The sequence below is a fragment of the Typha angustifolia genome, chromosome 12 (genome assembly GCF_048772165.1).
Source record: "Typha angustifolia cultivar Huaian chromosome 12, ASM4877216v1, whole genome shotgun sequence".
Lineage (NCBI taxonomy): Eukaryota > Viridiplantae > Streptophyta > Magnoliopsida > Poales > Typhaceae > Typha > Typha angustifolia.
In genome coordinates, this window is record NC_133250.1 from 9,729,507 (window position 1) to 9,743,969 (window position 14,463).

A 14,463-nucleotide genomic window follows, 5' to 3' on the forward strand; every position below is an offset into this window, starting at 1 on the left:
CTATCTATTTTGTAATTCACACACCGGTAGTTTTTTTAACCTAGTACTAGTACGTATTAAAAAATATTATATTATAATATATAAAATAATTTATAAATATCTAAATTACCCTCGTTTTCTTTAGCAGAACGGAGATTTAGTTTATATCAATAAGTCAAAATAACGTTAAGATGTTAAACAAGAATTATAAAGAAAAAGAAAGAGTCGAATTACACAATCTACTCGATGATAGGATCCAACGGTTAAGATCATGAAGGATATAATTATCTATTTTTAAAATATATCAATCTAGAAGTTATTTTTTTAATAATGATATTATCTTAATAATATATGAAATAAATGACATATATAATCTTAACCGAGAGTGATATATATATAATCAATTTGATGAAAGCTTAATGAATTATCTCTTCAATTATTTTTTAATTATTTATATATATCTCTTGTTATTTAAGATTAATTTAAACTAAAATTTGATAACAGATAAAGATATAGAATTATAGTTAAATTGAAGTCTTCTCTTTTGAAAGTAAAGAATCAAATTTAAATTGCCTAGTATTAAATGATAATTTTTTATAATTAAAATCTAATCATATTTATCACAGTTGATAAATACTTTAATACCTCTTTAAAATTTATAATCCTAATCTAACAGCTATAATTGCTCGTTTTCATACTCGATGCCTGCTTTTTAGTACCAATTATAAAAACCACATTACGTAACAAAAATAACATATTAGTCAAAAAGATTAAATTACGTGTAACTTAGTTGTTTAACATAACTATGTGTTGCATGTTGTTATGACTCGGATTTATGAAAACAATAATCAACTTTGTGGTAGGAAAGTAAGATTAATCCGAAAGTGGCATCATAGATTGACAACAAGAAGTAGTTTTAATTGGGGTATAATCCCCAATACTTTCAAAAAAACCTATAACTAAAAGTAGCAACAAGATCTTATCTTATGACGAGAATGAAGTTATAAGAGAAGAACAGTTACAAATTTGAGAGAAGAAGCAACTGATTGTCATAATATAAGAACTAACAAAAGCATGTACCGCAATTTTTTTCTCAATTATACAAGTTAAAAGAACAGTTGAAATCTTGAAGATATGGTATGAAAAGATCCTAAGCTGCAGCATCTCCTACTCTAAATCTCTAGGAAGAATATGTCACCCCTTCGTGACATACAGACATTAATCAGATATGTCATGGATCAGAGTGGCCTAGTTCGTCGGCCTGAAGCCCGACCGCAGAGAATGGCATTCCTTGGAATTGGTAACTCGTCCCTTGATGAATGTGTTGGAGAGTATACGCGGAGATAGAATTGTTGTCCAAGGTACTGCCTGGCCCAATTCTCTGATCTTATATTCCACATGCCCATATTGTCTAATGATATGTATATCGCAGTCCATGATTGCGGATACACCTGAAAAAGAAAGAAGAAATCTATATTAGATCTGCATTTTTGGCCAAATTTCAGCTATATGTGGTGATTTTATCTACACTTCCAAGTAAGTGAACTTTTTCATATCTCTGCTACTGGAATTCAGGACTTCATTTGTCTTACAAGTATCTTGGTACATGAAATAGCTGGCCCTTCCTAGGAAGTCTAATTGAATCTTGTATTAAGTATTCAGCTCATTCAATATTAATAGGATGTATGTCTTTCTGGGAGATTTTTAGCCAAAACACACAGCATTATACCTGTACGGTACTGCGAGCAACAGCATCTCTCAAGTTGTAGTTGTCCCTGCTTGCAGGTGTCCATTGTCCTCCATCCATTCTGCCAATTGGTAAAACTTTTCATTTGCACATTCCACTACTAGATAGAGTAGAAGTTGAGAAGTTTTTACAATGTACTTACCCGACGACAAAGAAGGAATACCCATCAATATGCCAAGACTGCACATAATTCTCACTGTTCTCGAAGATAATCTCGATATAATCACGGAAATCAGCTGCCATAACAGATGTCTGAAGATAGCCTCCACCATAGGTTGGATTATCAGGTATACTTCCAAGTGTGAACACTCCAGGGATATTATAGAAGTCAGCAATCTTGAGTGGTGTATCAGATGGAATAAATGAAACACTATTGACGGCATATCTCTGCTTGTCATTGATGACTGGTGCAGAATTCGCAAGCCTAATTGTTCGGGTAGTATTGATCAATCCATAGTGATAGGAGCCTTGTGGGTTTGGCCTCGGGCCGCTTGCTGTCAGATTCCGTCTGGTTTCAAGTTTAAAGTTTAAATGAGATCAGCAGTCGCAAAGTAGGACTTGTGATTTGCAAAACAAAGGAAGGAATTTGATCAAGCAGCAAATTATTCTCATCAGTTATGTCATTTAGTTTCAGTATTACATTCAGAATGTATCACCTAAATATCAGACATGTGTCTTGTAAGTTAAGGGCAATAGATTTCACCATTAGATTACAAAGGATTTTTACATAATTCAAGGTCCAAGCATACGTTCTATAATGTCAGAAATAACTGCGAAGTTTTTTCACAAATCAGTGTATCGTTTATTCTAATAATTCAGTCGATGACGAATCAACCACAGAAAGGGGTGGAGCTGGACTTTACCGAATTGATCTTGCCTGGTTAAGGGACCAGTCTATCTCATCTGTAGGTCCTCCTGGTGGTAGTCCCACGGGCGAGCTAGCTGAGTTGCTATAGTGAAGGATGGCAGCAGATGTGAGCACTGGATCAGTAAAACGCGTAGAAATTGCAATGTAGTAGTCCTGTGCTGGCTGATCCATTGTGACAAGAACTGAATAAGACTGGCCTAAGTGTACGTCGAGTGAATCGTACGTGTTTTGAACTGTGTGAGACCCTTCCACCTCAACCAGAGTCATAGCGTGGCCTTGAAATCTTACATTTATCGAACTTGCTAGACCTACATTAGAAATCCGAAACCGATACGTCTTCCCTGGAAAAGCCAGTAGGCGTTATTAATTAAGATCACAAAATATTTGAATGGCAATGCAAGGCAAGAAAATAGATCTACCTTGTTCAACTGTAAAAACATTTCCATTTAAACCTTGGCCATTGATGAGAAGTCCATCAGGGAAAGGAAGATCATGCCCACTGTCTAAGATAGTTTGCAGGTCCTGAAAAAGTTTAAATTATGCAACAATGTTATAGAAAAAAAACAAGCGAAAGAACATAATTTTTGATAAAATTTACTTGTTGTCATAGTCAGATTTGGTCAAGACATAAAAGATAGCATGCATGAATGAATACACATACAGTGTGGTTAGCTTTGAACCAGTCTCCAGCCAATATTGTATAATCTCCGGCAGGAGGTGAGAATGGCACAGGGATCATAGGACGGCTAAGGACCCTGATGCTGCCAAAGCCTCCTGCAGCCTTGTGAAAGGCTTGAGAGGGGAAGTAGAAGTAGCTTCCAATTTGATCCTTCACTTGAAGGATATATGTGAAATTCTTTCCAGGTGGAATCGCACAATTAGTGCCGTAAACACCATCTTCCCATGAATTCCTCCTCTGCTGGATGCCATTCCTGCAAAAGAGAATAGAAAACAATCACTCAAATAGTTCACATCTAATGTAAGAACTCTCACTCGATCCTGACACTGTTGACGATTGCGTAACATTAGTATCAGCACATAGTGACAGGAAAGGGAAAACTAATGTATCAAATTCGAGCATGCAAAATGACTAAATAGTATGTGAAGTGCAACTTAGAAGATCCAGGAATTACTTCCTTTATAGTTAGTTCTCTGCTTAGGAATGTCTGAAGTATGTGAGAACATGAAATTTTTTCGACAGAAGCATAATGCTCTAAAACCTGGAAAATAATTCATCTAAACACCCTGTGTGGATTAAAGACAAGAACAGCTGTAAACTCAAGTCTAGGCATAGAAAATTAATAACAAGACCATTAAAAAAAATCAACCAATCTGACTGACAGAGTCTCTTGTTCCTAGACAAACACATTGCAGGCAAACAAGGCGATGCCTTAGCTTCTTGCCTCAAGGTTCTCAAACCCCCAATGGAAACAAATTTAAATCCACCTCGAAAATCCAACCATAGTAATGCACCTCACTGTATCATTTATTATTGCAGACTTTGTGTCCCCTCTACTGGATTTAATAACTGGTGAATAATTAAATAGGCAGTTCACCAAACAAGTCCTTGTACTCATTGACTTGGTTTTAATAAGGCCCACTGCATTCTGGATTGCATTGTTTAATTAAAGCATTAAAAGAGAAAATAAAAATCAGCACTTGCTTTGCTAAAGAATCTAAAAAGACCCCACGTTTGACCCATTTTAGGATGCATCTTAGAAATTGGAAAAACTCGTTAAAAACAAATCAACAACTCACCATGAAATAAGGAAGGGCTCACTCAAGCTATTGAAGACGTTGATGATAAGATTGTCATTGGTCACAGCTTCAATCTGTGGCCCAGGAAACTGCCCATTGATCAATATCCCCTGCACTCACATCATTCAGAAGAAGACAACAACTCACATCATTCAAAGAAGAAGACGAAGAAGAAGATTAATGGGCACCTGTTGCTTGACCCCAAGAGGGTATATATCACCGTATGTCACATTCCAAGTGAAGAATCTATATGGGTCGTCACATCTCACGAGAGAAGGAGAAGAAGAAGAGAAGATTGCAACGAGAAGAAGGCAGAGGAAGAGGGAGGAGGAGGAGGAGGAGGAGGAGGAGGAGGAGGAGGTCCTTTCCATCCTTCACAAACTCTTCTTCTCCGTCTCTTGCTGCAGGTCTCTTTGTAAACTTTTCTCTGTTCTTATAGCACGAGAAATCTAAGAACAAAATCCGAAGTAGAGAGAGAAAGTAGTAGTAATTAAGAAGTGAAAGGTCTCGTTGACACTATTGGATTAAAATATAATCTAAAATTTTTAGAGATAATTACACTAAAACCCCTGAGCCATCACCCTATTTTATTACATACCTTATAAATAAAATAAATATTATTTATAAAAAGGCAAAAATTTAGTGCTTGAAATAAAAAGACAAATTAAAAATTAAAAATTAAAAAATTAAAAATTTATAAAAGAAGGGTATTTGAGAATTTGCTTATTTTTTCTATAAAATAATAATTCAATACCCATATATCATCATACACGTTTTGTATTCATTAATTTATATCTATCTCTTAGAAATATTTATCTCTACCAACTAAATTATCCTTACCAAATTATTTTCTAATTTTTTGTACAAAATCAAGTCCAATCCGAATAAAATATGTTTTTAACTCAATCTCAATCTCTTATCCTCACTATAATCTCAATCCAAACTTTTGTAAATAGATAATATTTTATATCCTTTTTATTAAATTGAGTTTAGCACTAAGTACTCAGGTTTAAACAAATCCAATGGACAATACCTCAAAGATGTATCAGAAATAAAAGAATTGTTCGGACTAGCTCAACTTAAGTTCGGTTTGCAAATAGCTTAATTCAGGTTCATACTTGACTTAACTAGACTAAGATTCGCAGTCCTAACATTTGCTTTATTGTTAAGTATGTTTATTGTGAGGCTAATAAATATATTGTTAGATTAGCTAATATTATAATAGGAATATGAGTTAGATGAACTTTATCATGGTTAGTACCAGCACCTAGTGTACATGGAAGATGTATTTTTCTTTCTAAAACAAAAATAAAATAAAAAGAAAAAGTATTTAAAGTTTTTTTTTTCTTGTAGGATAAGATATCATAATTTCTCCGGCCAGATTTTGATCAAAATTTTGGTTGTTATATAACAAGCCTGATCGACTCGGTCTGAACTATCTTCGTGTTCGGGTTTGGGTTTGGGTTCGGATTCGGGTTCAGGTTCGAGTTCGGACTCGAAACCGGCTCAAATTTTCTTTTTTTACGTTAAATAGGAGACTGAATGAGTTTTATCGTATTAAATCTTTCTATATAAATCACTAAGCCGGAAAGTAATTTATATTTAGCAATCCCCGTTTGGTTGAATGGATTGTAACACTTAACAATCTACTTAGCGATTTTAACTTTTTTACAGAATTCAAAAACAGTTTTCTAATGTGATTGAAACTCAGTATATCTTCGTATTTAAGTTTTAAAGTATAACAATAGAACAAAATATGGGAGGGCTAGTTTGGTCAAGAACTCTCTTACTTGTTTGGCAATTCAACCAGAAGAGCTAAGTGGTCCAAAGAGGAAAGAAAATGGTGTTCAAAAGCAAAAGCAAAGCTTTGTTAGTGGCCACCTCCAACCCTTATCTCAGCAACATCAACAACAACAACAACAACAATAAAAGGAAAATTCAATTACCATATCTTATTGGAGAGAAAATTTGCACTTGGGACTTCTTAGCGTATTTCGACTTTTAATAATATTAACTTAGTAATACTATTATCATGACTTAATAAAGTTGATGGGTAGCTAGAGCTATCATATGGGCGGCCTAGCGAGAGATGGAAAAGAACCATCACCGTAGACACAGAGAAGTACGTCTTTGGTCTTCCTCGTCATTATCTTCTTCCATTGCAAACCGCTCGTATCCTTATGATGATCATCGTCGGCTGCCTTTCTCTTCATGAAACTGCTAGTATATTTTCTATGTATCTATTGAGTTTAATCTTCTCTAGTGGGTTACTAATATGAAAGTACAAAAATATATCATCTGTAAATGTAATATCTATGAATTGCTCATGCATTCAGATAAATATGCTCATCAAACTATCTATTATTATTGCTGAGGATAACTAGATATATTCCAAGCATTTCCTAATATACTGCTAGAGCAAAACAAAGAAGATACTGAGTTCTTCAACTTATTTGCAGATATAACTGAAACTAATAAGAATAAGCACTCTTCTAGATTTGTGAAGTTTACAACCGAGCAAGGCGATACTTGTCAGCCTCGGTGATGACGTGATTGCGCGTGATCTCTTTCAGGGAGGTGCAACCACTCAGCGCCATGGTAAGCTCTAACTCATCGCGAAGCATCTGGAGCATCTTTCTCACACCAGCCTCACCGTCAACGGCCAATGAGAACAGAACAGGCCGTCCGATCTGAGATTGAGATTATGATATAAGCTTGACAGAATTGAGAAGACTGCTTGAAGGTGATGAAAATATAAGAGCATGATACTACTAGATTTTGCAGCAGTAATGTCAAGGCTTACTAGAACATGATGTTGAAAACTAGATATATTTTTCCTATTCGTTCCGTCTTTTGTACTTACAAATACTCCAGAAGCCCCCAAAGCTAATGCCTTGAAAACATCTGTGCCACGGCGAACCCCGCCATCTAGAAAGACAGGGACACGTCCCTGCGCTCCTTTGATAACCTGAATTCAGAGAACATAGAGATCAGTACATACGTATTAATAACATAAATAACGGTCGTAGTTACCAACTTATCCATCAATACAAAACTAACAGTTAATAATTCCAATAGACAAAGTAAATAGCATCTATGACTTTGTAAACTGCTGGATGTTAGATACTCAGAAGGAATGGAGATTCTTCATTATATAATGCATAGTCGTGGAGCAATTCTGTAGAAGTTGTATACCTCTTCCAGACAGCTGATAGTTGCGGGAACATAATCTAGCTGGCGAGCTCCATGATTGGACACAATGATACCAGCAGCCCCAGCCTCGATGGCCAATCTTGCTGCATGTGTAATGAGAGTTAGATCATTCGTTATACTGCCAATGTATAGGAAATAGATAATTCCTCAGCTCAATGAAATCTGATTTGTTTTAGAATCTGAACAGTTACCGTCTTCTGCAGTCATAACTCCTTTCACTACAATTGGCAATGAAGTAACTGTCTGTAGCCATTTGACATCCTGCTCAATATAAGTTGCCATATTAGAAATGTACTTTCATCAACACGGCAAAAATAAATTTCAGAAGGATAACTTTATTATACTTGTATTTTGCACCATCATTATATATGTATTTGCATCATAACGAACTTTCTATAGCCAGAAATTGAAGCCATATTATTTAGAAAGCATAAACAGATTCCTCGCTGTGATAATTATAGAGGTTTGCATACTTATGTTGATATTCTAATTTACACCAGTCAGTTTAAGTAATAAATATACCTTCCACGACAGAGAGCGGTCAACTTGACCAGCAACATAGGAAGCCAGGCCAGAATCATTTGTCTGCAGCATGACATACATATATGAATAACTACAATAGAAAGAATTCAGGTCGGAGGAGTACAGAAAAGTGAATCAATCTCAATTAACCTTATCCATCTTGCCAAGATCTAGATCCTCAAAGTTCTTCAGTGTCAAAGATGGAGGTAAAGTGAATCTGCAATAGGTAAGGTATAGGATAATTCGATTCTGAAAGAAGAAAATTTCTTGTAGATTTAGACACAATTAAGAAAATATTTTGAATTAAATAAAGAATTTGACTTTCACAATTTCTTCTGGATAGTATAGATTATGCCAATGGACTGATCACTTGAGGCAGGCTAAAGAAGAAGAGGATATGATGCTGAATTTAGACCCTTAAGTCTTACTATAGAAAAGATTGAAAAGTTCTACGATTGAGGCTTTGAACAAAAATAGAGAAGCTGATCTTGGAATTGTGTTTGATTTTTGTACTTCCTACTATCTTGTGGTCTCTCTGGAAGGTAAAATAAGTTCCTTTATGTAATGTACTGCAGAATTTCCAGGATATAAGTATCTTTATGTAATGCACTGCAGAATTGGTATATAGATAAAGAATACTACTTAGCAACAGAGTTATCAGCAAGACTATTTGCAGATCACTGGTATATGTCGATGGATGAATTTATTAGGCCTACCTATTTTTGATGTCTGCTTCCCTACGGCCAAGTCTTGGAGTATCTACTGTGAGTGCAATTGCCTTGAAACCAGCTCTTTCAGCTCTTCTGAGCAGTTGCCTAACTATGCTCCTGTCCTTGTAGACCTAACATGAAGAGAAATGTGATTTGAGTGGAACTCATGCAAAATAAGCTCTCCTAACAAAATACACAAATAGGGCTGCAAATGAATGAAACTCTTTATTAACAACCCAAACTCTTCTTTTTGTAATTTGCTTCTATCTGATTATATTAACTAAAACAGCCAAAGTCAAGTCAGTGATCTGAGGCTAATCTCATAGAAAAGCCTGTTAAGTGCTTTTTCAGATAATAAAAGGTCAGTTCAGACTTGCTCGAATTAAAATTGAGGCAGTCATTTACAGTCCCACATACAAAACATATATGTTAATGGAGCAGGTTAACAGAATAGTTACATAAAGCTGGAAGAAGCGAATTCCTGGTCCTGTTGAATTAACCTCTTCCACGCTGCAAGTAGACCATGATGACAATGTCTGGAAGTAAACAAACAAGTGAGTGAGAAACACCAACGAAATAACTTAAACAAAATATACTGAAATATAAGAGAGAAGACGGCAAGGCTAGAATGACACAGAGGAAGCTGCTGCAATAAAATTTCTTGGGTGTACTTCTACACAATCTGAGATTTGGAACACTTTTAAGGGTATAATACAGTAGGTCATATGTTGCAGTGAGCCAAAGGAAAATGACAGATACAACCACATAGCTACTTTTTTCCTTTAAGTAGATTTGAAGAGATGCTGAAGATAAGAAAATACAACTTTGATCTTATATAAGCTTCAAAGTGCTTCCGGTTGTGGGCCAAATTCAACTCATGTACCAAGAGATGAATAAGAGAGACAAACCATTATAGTCCCAGCTGCCGAGGCTGCCCTTGCTGTGGCTAGTTCCCCTGCATTTCGGATAAATTTCCGTATGAGACAATCCTTCACAAGACAAGTAGATAGATTTGTTATATAGACAAATAGATGGAACACCTGTCTACCTGATACAAAGAGCTAATACAATAGTTACATAGACAAATAGATAGAATATCTGAATTTCTGACACAAAAAAGGAAGCTCAAAGAAGTTATTCATATTTCGATTTTTGAAGCTTTGTTTAAACAAATGAACGATCAATCAAGTTAACTGTTGGATTAAGGGTCGTATGGGTGTTATAACATGATTCACTATAATTTCTCTGAGATGAGAAAAGCAATACCATAGGGACAAACCTTCAGGATGTGCCATTTTCTGCATGGCTGAGGGAGCAATCATTATGGGCATGGATAACTTGAATCCCAAAACGGTGGTGGTCATGTCAATATTGGACACATCAATAAGTACACGGGGCCGAAACCTAGTATCAAACCATAAAAATCAAGTAAGTGAATTGAATTGCAAGCTGCATATTGCCGACAATGAGACATCATATCTAACAGTTTATAACATTTACTCTCAGAGTTGGATTGTTTGACCACAAGAATATCCATCTCAAATATGTAAGAGTCTTACATATATCAGTTATATCAGATAAATCTATGGATTCTTCATCAAAGTATATAGATGATCCTGTCTCTCTACTATCATTAAAAAAATTGGAAGGTTTCTTCACAACAATTAATGTTATGTTGTACGTGTATCCTTCGTCATATTTGACCTTTCAGACCATTACTCCACCTAAACTCCCTTTTTCTTGTACTCCAGCCTTCTAGATAAGTTTTTTCATTAGTTCAATATGGGCCCCACTTTAGCATCATCTGAGTTTTTCTTGAATCAAGTAGGCCTCTCTATCATAAATTATGTGTGGCATAAGATAAACAACTCGAAGTTTCTGAAACTCTCAGGTCAATATGAACAAAAATGTATCTGGGTCACATCAAATGTATGAAGACCATCCAGTAGCCAAATTTACCTGATCTTAGAATCAGAATGCTATACGAACTCTTTCAAAGAAAGATCAAAGAGACTGCTATAGTTAGATAAATGGGGAAAAAAAAGAAAAAACAATAGAAAAACCCTTACAGGATCCTTGAGAAGGCTTCCCTGTTCTCCTTGAGGGTCCATTCATCCTCTGCACCTGATGAATAGTAGTCGTAGACCATCTTCGGCAGCTTCTGCTTCGCAAGCGCCTCATACTCCGAAACATTAGTGATCTCCATCTTGTTATTGATATGCCCTATACACCCATATGCCCATAACCATCACAAAATCCATAACCTAGTATTCAAGAATCTCATCAACCGCACCATAACTCTAACCAATCCATTGCCAAAACGAAATCTATAAGCAAAACACTATAACAACTCAGATTACTTCTACTTTGACAACATGCACAAGCATAACCATCACCTTCTGATCAAACGCAGAGCAAGAAGAGCCGTGTATGATTTTCTTTCCTTTTTTTTCGTCAAGACCCATCAAAGATAGCATCAAAATATAGCTAAACACGCACCATTTTTAGCAAAATAAAAGGACCCATGAAAGAGAAGAGAAGAGAACTTACAAGGAGGAGGAGAGAGATGGAGGTGATGAACTCGGCCGAGGTGGAGAGGCTGCGTGCGTGGACCGAAGTGTAAGCGATGAACGGCATTTTATGGAGAGGCGAGTGTGTCGTCTTATGAGTCCGTGAGTTGGCATAATAAAACCACAGAAAAGTAGCTAAAACCTTGACATTTTTTAATCACTACGTGTACACGTGAGCAGAGAAATTTATTACAGGAAGTTTAAACGTGGGAACTAGATTCTCTTGTCTGGACCCAAATCCAAGACAAGTCTCCAATTGTTCTAAATGCTATCAATCCAACTAAACTTATTCTAATTTGGATCAAAGGCTAAATCCCACTGCTCTTGTTTTCTATTATTTTATTTGTTGTTGTTGAGAAAATTATAAACAAAACCCTGCCTTTTCCTGATCTATCTCAAAATAATATTATTATATTTCTTTCTCTCAAAATCATTTTTTTAATATATTTCCTTTATCTTTCATTAATTTTTTTAGAATTCAGTGGTTAGATGTGATTTTACTACTGTTTTGGAGGTCTAATTTGGTTTTATAATTAAGTTAAGACTATATCTGTTTATTAAAGTGTGACTTGATATTTTGGGTCTATTTATAAATAATAAAAACAGAAAACATTATTTATTTATTTATAAACAAATTGTAGTAAGCTGTTGTTTGTAAATTTTTTTTGGGTAAACAGTTGGATTTGAATTCATGAATAATGTTCCAAATTATTAGGTGATCATAACAGTAGAAGTTCCTGATTTTTAAAAGAATCAAAAGCCACTTGTATTTGCTAATCTTAATTTTAAGAGACTTCTATTGTTTTCTTTTATCATTTAAATCTTATCTAATTCTAGTTACAGTACTTCCTGATGGAGCATGAGAGAAAAATAAGATCAACTCATTCATTAACAAAGAAAGAAACTTAAAGAGACTATTTATCTATCAAAGAATCAAAGGCCACTTGTATTTTCTAATCATAGTTTTAGGAGACTTCTATTGATTTTTCTTTTAATCATTTAAATCTCATCTAACTATAGTTTATAATAATACTTCCATATGTATTCCATATGTAGCATGACATAGATAAGATCAAGTCACCCAACATCTAAAGAAGGAAACTTGACATGATAGTTCTTGGTTTCATTTGAACTCTTTTTTTTTTTAAAAGGATTAATTGCATCTAGATTCTCCAAACTATAGTTATTTTTACATATATTCTCTTATTTATTTGTGGTGACATTTTAACTCTCTCAATAATAATGATATCTCCCATCACTTGATAATATTGAAAAACTGATCACATAATAATCAGTATGTTTTTTAACAGAAAAACCAAATGCATGGGCATTCTGAAGGTTTGTACATAAAATATAAATAACAGTCTATGTGCAAATGAACAATAGTTTATAGCCAATTATTAAAGAGTAAGTAAAGAACAAGCAACTGACCAGTTCTGGACAAGTGAAAGCTGTATGCAGTTTATATTATTTGCATGGATTGGAAGATAACAATCAGTGGGGTCCAAGATCATGGCTAATTGTGAGAAAAATAAATGAAAGAATCTTTAATGCATGGCACCAAGACAGCACACAGTTTTAGCTTGGTAAGTGGTATAGAGTTTGTATACAGATAACTTACATAGATTGTATTCTTCTTCCAATAATAGAATGTGAATGTTGTTTAAGATAATGACATGAATACAAAACCTTGTAAGAGATTAACATCTTTATGCAGTTTTGTTTAACACATACATCCAAATCTTTGAGAAGATATATATATATATATATATATATATAAAGAGAGAAATCTCCTGCAAACTTTGATACTTCTTTTGCCTCCTTTTTGTAAAGATTCCACCACTTCTTTGCTTTCACACTTTGAAGCTTATCATTCAAGGATTTGTATTCTAATCAAATTAATCTTCCATTTGTATTTATCATCTTGCATGCATGGAATTGAGAGCTCCAAAAAACCTATAAAAATTCCAACCAACCATCTAAAATACTCAGCTATATCTGAATCTGAATGGCTTGTAGTTACTGTCATATTAAAAGATGCAATGCTGACATGAAAAAGAAAATTAAAAGAAATAAATACATATAGAAATAGGTTTTGCATCAGTATCAAAATTGAAACTTTTTCCCTCATGGCAGTGATTAATGTTAAGACTCTTAGCATGTTATCTTTGACTTGTCTTCCTTGCTATCTTTATGCTACGTACACTTGAGGAGGACAGTACTGTTTAATTAAGTAGCAGACATAATTAAAATAGTTAGAATTAACTAATTTGATGACTCATCTAATTGTTCATACTTTGGTGATGCAAAATCTCACGTTAAAAATGACAAAAATTTATATTAAGTTTTTCGACACGTTGTTCATCTATATTTTCTTCGAAATTAGGTCAAGAGTGAAAAACTACACACGCATAAGTTAATATATAAGTTTTTCAAGCAGACATAAAAATTATAAACCAACAAGTAGATCAATTATTAAGTTTATTTCGCAGCGAAATGCTATATATGAGCTAATATATATATATATATATATATATATGTATGTATGTATATATATATATATATATGTATGTATGTATATATATATATATGTATGTATGTATACCTTCAAACACAACCAAAAGTCTTGTAACTACTATATATATATATATATGTATACCTTCAAACACAACCAAAAGTCTTGTGTAGTTACAATGTCAAAGTTTTTTTTTAGTGTACAATGACTCTCTTATACCAAAGAGGATTAAACTCGGATTAGTGAAGCTCTAATCATGTTAGGAGACACAGTGGCAATCCAAAACCAACTAAGATAGACATACACATATAACAAGATTCAATAAAATATAAACGTTGATACCTCCTTCTCGTTCCTTAAATATTCTATTCCAGAATTAGGCCAAAGAATAACAAATGCATTTTAATGAACTTGTTTACATCTGCATGCATTAAGATGCTTTTTTTTTTCCGGAGTTTCTTATATTAATTTCTTTGCATATATTGGATCTATATGATATCATTCTAACTACGAGAATTATCTATTACTCCATGTAGGATTATGTATTCCTTTGAGAGCGTTGACTTGTGGAATAAATTTCA

At 34.2% G+C, this 14,463-nt stretch overlaps 2 protein-coding genes across 4 annotated transcripts; both read right to left on the reverse strand.

The window, feature by feature from the left end:
* Positions 1–963: 963 nt before the first annotated feature.
* On the reverse strand, positions 964–4,858 carry LOC140771837 (L-ascorbate oxidase homolog). Its single transcript, XM_073113598.1, has 8 exons — positions 4,541–4,858; positions 4,353–4,462; positions 3,256–3,526; positions 3,014–3,116; positions 2,590–2,935; positions 1,869–2,234; positions 1,709–1,787; positions 964–1,430 (listed from the first exon to the last, which is right to left on the reverse strand). The coding sequence occupies exons 1-8, from the start codon at positions 4,721–4,723 to the stop codon at positions 1,218–1,220; spliced, it is 1,671 nt and encodes a 556-aa protein (XP_072969699.1). The 5' UTR covers positions 4,724–4,858; the 3' UTR covers positions 964–1,217.
* Positions 4,859–6,683: 1,825 nt separating this feature from the next.
* On the reverse strand, positions 6,684–11,432 carry LOC140771838 (glycolate oxidase 3). 3 transcript variants are annotated; one of them, XM_073113600.1, is made up of 13 exons: positions 11,348–11,401; positions 11,194–11,240; positions 10,867–11,020; positions 10,077–10,201; positions 9,706–9,752; positions 9,256–9,333; positions 8,804–8,928; positions 8,238–8,304; positions 8,088–8,150; positions 7,757–7,826; positions 7,548–7,648; positions 7,216–7,320; positions 6,684–7,042 (listed from the first exon to the last, which is right to left on the reverse strand). In XM_073113600.1, the coding sequence occupies exons 3-13, from the start codon at positions 11,001–11,003 to the stop codon at positions 6,860–6,862; spliced, it is 1,101 nt and encodes a 366-aa protein (XP_072969701.1). In that variant the 5' UTR covers positions 11,004–11,020; positions 11,194–11,240; positions 11,348–11,401; the 3' UTR covers positions 6,684–6,859. The 3 variants fall into 3 exon arrangements, with proteins under 3 accessions (XP_072969701.1, XP_072969700.1, XP_072969702.1); XM_073113599.1 differs by lacking the exon at positions 11,194–11,240 and having other exon boundaries at positions 11,348–11,432; XM_073113601.1 differs by lacking the exon at positions 11,194–11,240 and having other exon boundaries at positions 10,867–11,061; positions 11,348–11,389.
* Positions 11,433–14,463: the final 3,031 nt, after the last annotated feature.

Coding starts and splice junctions, on each gene's coding strand:
- LOC140771838 (XM_073113599.1), bottom strand. CDS start 11,003: ATGGAGATCACTAATGTTTCGGAGTATGAGGCGCTTGCGAAGCAGAAG. Junction 7,827..8,087: donor ACCGCTCTCTGTCGTGGAAG/GTATATTTATTA, acceptor TATATTGAGCAG/GATGTCAAATGGCTACAGAC. Junction 7,043..7,215: donor TGGGGGCTTCTGGAGTATTT/GTAAGTACAAAA, acceptor TCTCAATCTCAG/ATCGGACGGCCTGTTCTGTT.
- LOC140771837 (XM_073113598.1), bottom strand. CDS start 4,723: ATGGAAAGGACCTCCTCCTCCTCCTCCTCCTCCTCCTCCTCCTCCTCC. Junction 3,117..3,255: donor GGTTCAAAGCTAACCACACT/GTATGTGTATTC, acceptor AAACTTTTTCAG/GACCTGCAAACTATCTTAGA. Junction 2,235..2,589: donor AACCAGGCAAGATCAATTCG/GTAAAGTCCAGC, acceptor ACTTGAAACCAG/ACGGAATCTGACAGCAAGCG.